This window comes from Otolemur garnettii, unplaced genomic scaffold (genome assembly GCF_000181295.1).
Source record: "Otolemur garnettii isolate 467f Iridium unplaced genomic scaffold, OtoGar3 scaffold00007, whole genome shotgun sequence".
Taxonomy (NCBI): Eukaryota; Metazoa; Chordata; class Mammalia; order Primates; family Galagidae; genus Otolemur; species Otolemur garnettii.
This window is the reverse complement of record NW_003852402.1, coordinates 42,281,510-42,287,409: the sequence shown is the minus strand read 5'-3', so window position 1 is coordinate 42,287,409 and position 5,900 is coordinate 42,281,510. Positions and strand designations below refer to the sequence as shown.

General features: G+C 34.4%; 1 protein-coding gene across 1 annotated transcript in view; it reads right to left on the bottom strand.

Annotated features, from left to right (window-relative positions):
• Positions 1-5,900, bottom strand: part of CAPS2 (calcyphosine 2) — a 57,219-nt gene that overhangs the window by 4,496 nt on the left and 46,823 nt on the right. Inside the window, exons 16-17 of the mRNA XM_003783406.2 lie at positions 4,830-4,955; positions 2,313-2,409 (exon numbers count right to left, since the gene is read on the bottom strand). Of these exons, the coding sequence (XP_003783454.1) occupies positions 2,313-2,409; positions 4,830-4,955 (223 nt within the window). The remainder of the gene's footprint in view (positions 1-2,312; positions 2,410-4,829; positions 4,956-5,900) is intronic.

Genomic DNA, 5,900 nt, shown 5'->3' with positions numbered 1-5,900 from the left:
GTGACATCACAGCTCACAGCAACCTCCAACTCCTGGACTCAAGTGAGTCACCTGCCTCAGCCTCCCAAGTAGCTAGGACTATAGTTGCCCACCACAACACCCAGCTATTTTTTGGTTGCAGCCATCATTGTTGTTTGGCGGGCCTGGGTTGGATTCAAACCCGCCACCTTAGGTGTGTGTGGCTGGTGCCAAGCCAGTTTTTCTATTTTTAGTAAAAACAGGGTCTCACTTTTGCTCAGGCTGGTCTTGAACTCGTGAGCTCAAGTAATCTACCTGCCTCAGCCTCCCAGGGTGCTAGGATTACAGGTCTGAACCACCATGCCCAGCCTAAAATATCATATTTCTAATACTATTTCATAGAAATACATTTAGGATATCCCATTTCTATTAAACCTTAAAATACTTTGTTCTAATGAATTACTTGATGTATGGAAAAATATTTTCCTTTATTAAAATTAAATTATGTATATTATAAAAAGCTTAACTGGAAATTATTTAAATTGTAAACAACCTATATCTCAGAGATGGGTATGACTAGATTATAATGTAATAATAGCTAATAACAGGGTTTTAAATTTTTTTATTATAGTAAGAGATTTTTCTCTTCTTAAGATTATGTAGCTTGCCATATTGTCATCCTTAATGCGAATACAAAGGCAAATTATGGAATTTTGAAGCTAACAAAGGCTTTAAAAATTTAACAAGAACTAATAGAACTAAAGCTACTTAATCAACTTAATTAAAATTATTAGACAAGAAAAAACAAAGAGAAAAGATACACCATATTTAAATCACCTAATTTTGAAATGAGTAAACTATTTTCTCACTTTGTTCTTACCTTTAGCATGACAAATTAAAGAGAAAGAAGCAGAGGATGATGGGTTTAAAAGGGAAAATACAGCAAAGACCATTACATAACGCTAAAAATTCCTTACAGAACTTTCACAGTACTTTTAAGGTTATTGACAAGCAAAGTAAACTATTTTGACCTGAAATAAATACAATAATTAGAAATTTGGAAGGCAATAATTATTAGCTCTAATCTTCATAACCAAATCCATTGACTTTTTTTCACTTCACAATTAAAAATGGTAAGTAACTTTCCATGCTCACATAGCGATGCTAATAAATAAATAAAAATAACCTCTAACAAGGGTTAATGATTTTAAAAAACCCAAAATAATTACAGTGTTTCTGCTTTTAATGTTAAGAAATGAAAGTTAACAGTATTTTATACTATTTAATGGTATATAATTTAAAACACAAATCAAAACAAACCTCTTCATAAAAATGTGGTCAACAAATACCCATACACAGTAAGAAACAATTAATAATTATATAGAAATACACTTAACCTCCCTAGGAACCAGGAAAATGCAAATAAAATGGTTTGGTTTTTGTTTTGGTTTTTAGCCTATCAGATTGCAACAGCTAAATTGTTGGCAAAGTTGTGGAAAAATTCACCAAAGAATGGCAGTATAATTGTGCATAGCCATTTCACACTGTAATTTGGGAGTAGCAAGTAAAACTTTAAATGTAGATTTCCCAGTAATTGTAGGTTTCAATATCACTCCAGGGAAATGGGAGAAAATGGAATTAAGGAATCATAAATAAACAAATGTATTTGATTATACATACACTTCATTGATTATATACCAACCTTCAGAAATTAAAATCCTACCAATAGGAGAATGGTGATATAAATTGTAATAAATTGATATATAAAAAGAATAATATTCAAAAGATAAAAATAAAGTGGATTAACAAGGCAAGAGCCTCATATCACATTGTTGCATATAAAAAGTAAACTCTTTTATGTTTAGTGCGTCTTCAAAAGTATTAGCTATTTATAGTGTATATGTGGATAGACAGAAAAGTTCACAGACTAATGACTCAAATATGTTAGAAGATGATTTATTTTTATGAAAGGGCATGTAATGAGAGAGGAGTTGTGATTGTCAAATGTTGTCTTTTATGGCAAAAATGCATTTATAAATCAATTATGTAAAAAAATAAAGTTAGGAGAAATAGAGCAGGAAATGGGTCTCTAGAATTACTCTGAGAAATTTACTACAGCCTCAATTTTTGATGAATATATGTATGGCCATTCTGAGACAAATAAGTACAGACAATAAAACCAAAAATTTTTAAATGAAGAAGAGAAAACAGTTCTCAAGTTTCTGGTCTATAAAAAGTTGTTTATTTCCTTCCTAATGGCTTCGATCTTTGCATTAAATTAATATGATTTAAAGATATTATTTTTATTAACCAACATTTTAGAAATCCAAAACATTTTGACTCATAATAATTACCTGAAAGTACTTGGGAATGCTTCTTTGCACAATAACATTTTCTTATGACTATCAAAGGCACACTTCCAGTTTTGTTGAAGTCTAGTTTCATAAAGGCCTAAATAGAGAAATGTTATTTTACTAACAATATCATTGGATATGAGAACCAGTTTTCTATTTTTCAGTAGGTTATTTCTTGAGCTATAAACACAACAGTCGAAAAATACGGGCTGGCATATGAAAGCAGCATCATAAATACAGCAGAGAAGATACTGAACCTGTAGACAAGTAGAAAGTCCCACCCTTTTTCTAGCATCTTGACTTTAAAAGGATCACCCAGCCTCTGTTTCCCTGGCTGCCCTCTTCAAACTGAAGAGCTGAGTCAAAGACCTCTCAGGTTACTCCTACATCTAGGACTTATAGGAAATAATAAGCGGTCATAACAAATTGCCAGGAGGACTATTTTACCTCAAAAAAATGAGCTTGCAAATATTTCATCGTTAAAATAAGGAGAAAGTGAAATACTTTTAAAATGAGCCTTGTTGCTCTACCTCTTAAAATTTAACACTACCTTTTGAAATAAGTTATTGCTACTCTAATGTAGTGTGATTCTGAGTATCACAAACTATTTCACTGGCAAGAAAATGAGGTACTTAGAAACATACAATCTACCCAAAGTAACATCCTACATTTGCAGAAGAGTCTATGAAACCAGTAGAAACACACACACACACACACACACACAGAGGAAAGAATTTAATTAAATTCAATTGGCAGGAGGAGGAGGAGGGACAGGGAATGGGGTGGGGGTCGCGGATTGGCAAACTCTTGTTAATGTGTACAGCGTCAGGGTACACAGCACCCGCCTTGGTGAAGAGCTCAACTACAACTTCGGCTTTGCCTAACAAACACAAACAATGTAAACCAATCCTTTGTACCCTCATATTAATCTGAAATAAAAATTAAAAAAGATAACCACACACAAAAAAAGGAGTCAAAACTAGAATGAAGTTTGTTTATTCACAATATTGAGTTCACAGAAATAAGGTACCCGTTGTAGAATAAACTGTGTTCCCCTAAAATTCGTATGTTGAATCCTAACTCCTAGGCCCTCAGAATATGATACTACTTGGAAAATGGGCCATAGGAGAGGTAGTAAAGCTAAAATGGGACCATTAGTGTGGGCTCTCATCCAGTATGACTGGTGTCCTTATATAGGGAGAGTGGGACACAAACCACACAGACAACGGGGAGACCATGTGGGACCCCTGAAAAGGTCCTCCCCTCCCCCCAAGCAAGCCAGGAGGAAGGGCCTCAAAAGAATCCAAACCTGTTGACGCCTGGTGTTTGGACTTCTAGCCTTTAGAGCTATGAAAAAAATAAATTTCTGCTGTTTAAGTTCCACCTAATTTGTGCTGTTTAAGTCCCCCCCAGTCTGTGGGACTTTGTTGTGACAGCCCAGGTGAACAGTCCTTTATAACCCTTCCTTTACCCTCTGTTCCCTATACCACGACTTACGAAAGAGATGAACCTCAGTTTCTAGTCCTGATGCTCAAACCTGTCACCAGAACATGTAATTACAAATAAGTACAAATCTATAAATATTATGTGGTAATTTTTTAAGGGTTTGTAAAATGTTTCTTGACCAGTAAAGATAGAGGTTTTGATTTTTTTTAGTTGAGATTTAAACTTGATATAATTATTTATACTACTGTATACACGATATCGTTGTTTCAACATTAGTTACCTATATATTTTATATTAAGTACATATGCAAAAGAAAAAGAGAACTACATTGCTCAAAGGCAGGTGTCCTCAAAGTACGGCCCGCGGGCCACATGCAGCCCGCCTAAGACATTTATCTGGCCCATTGGGTGTTTTTGTCACCGCTGCCTGTTCTGCTTAGCAGCCAACTCATCCTGGGCCTGCAGTCTGGCCCTCCAACGGTCTGAGGGACAGTGAACTGGCCCCTTGTTTGAAAAGTTTGAGGACCCCTGCTCAAAGGTACACTCTAAAAATGGCTACCATAACCCTAGTAATATGTAGTTTCATATAAAAATCAGGGCCCCTGTGTTTAACTCCAATTTATTAATAACATGATCATTTTAACCTTTTTTTAATATTTAACATGCATATTATAAAAACCAGGGAAATGAAATATACTGGGCATTGACACTAAGAATTTTATATTTATTATCTCCTTTCAACCCTTATACTAACTCTATGAAATAGGAACTGAAACTCAGAAGTATTTTATAATGCACATAGTCATGTAGCTAGTAATTTATGAAGCTATTAATTTGCTAACCAAGATCTGATTTCAAATTTTCCTTTATTTTTATAGTATTTTTCTAAAACATATGCATAGGCTAATTTGCTTTATTTTGGGTACAACTGCACACATATGGGCTTGCTTGTTTTGTGTTTTATTGGGTAAATAGATTTAAACTTTTTAAATGATAACTCATTACAGATTTAAAATAACCAACCTAACAACTATTAAAAGTAGCAATTTGAAAGGTTACTTAACAGAATTACCTTTCGAACAAATGATTTCCTGTATTCATTCATTTCACCAAAAAGGACACGTTTAAATTCTCCATAATCAACTCTGCCATTGCCATTACCATGGACATTCAGAATTAACCATAAAGACTCAAAATCCTAGAAATAATAAGAGATCACTGTTACATTTTTAAGTCAAGAAAATCACCATAGTCATATTTTGTTACATCTTTTGTAACCCTAGATAAGACAGCTTTTATAAGAAGAAAGTTCAAAATGTTACATATAAACCCAATCAAAGCCATGAAGAAAGCTGTTTTAAGAGAAATCTGTGGTGAACAGTTCTATAAAATTAGGAGCCATTTAGAAGTGACAATAGGCCCCAAATTTATCTTTTTAAGTTTTATTTTATTTTTGATTGACAAATGATAATAGTATATATTTACAAAATACAATGCAATGTTTTAATACATATATACACTGGAGAATGATCAAAACAGTCCAATTAATATTCTCTGTCAGCTTAAATATCTATCATTCCTTTGAGATGAGAACATTTAAAATCCTCTTTCATAGCTACTTCAAAATGCACATTATTATTAGCTATAATCACTATCTCATGCAAGAGATCACCAGAACTTATTCCACTGTCTAAAAGTCTTTGTACCCTTGGACCAGTTTCTCTTCTTTCCCTGTATAACCCCTTGCTTGAGCACTCTGGTAACAGATCTATCATTTTGAGTTCAATTTCCTTCTATACAAATATGCACGTGTGCATGTGTCAGGGATGCCAAGAAACGTCAGCATGCTCTAAGAGACATCATCTATGCGTTACTTTCAAAGTTGAACTGAATTACAGTAGCAAGGTGTGGTATGACATTCACTCAAAAGATGATGTTAATCAAGTGAATGCCACTGTCACCAAGAGACAGGCAGGGCAGTCAAAGAAAATGGCAGAAGCGAGGAGCACAAGACCGTTTTGAAGTGGTATTTAAAATTCAAGAGTGTTGTGGAAGTACCACAAGATGGTGGAGGCTGAGTATGGGGGCCTGAGAGGACGTGGGGAGGAGCAGAAAACCAGCTACACTGCAGCACTTTGGGGAG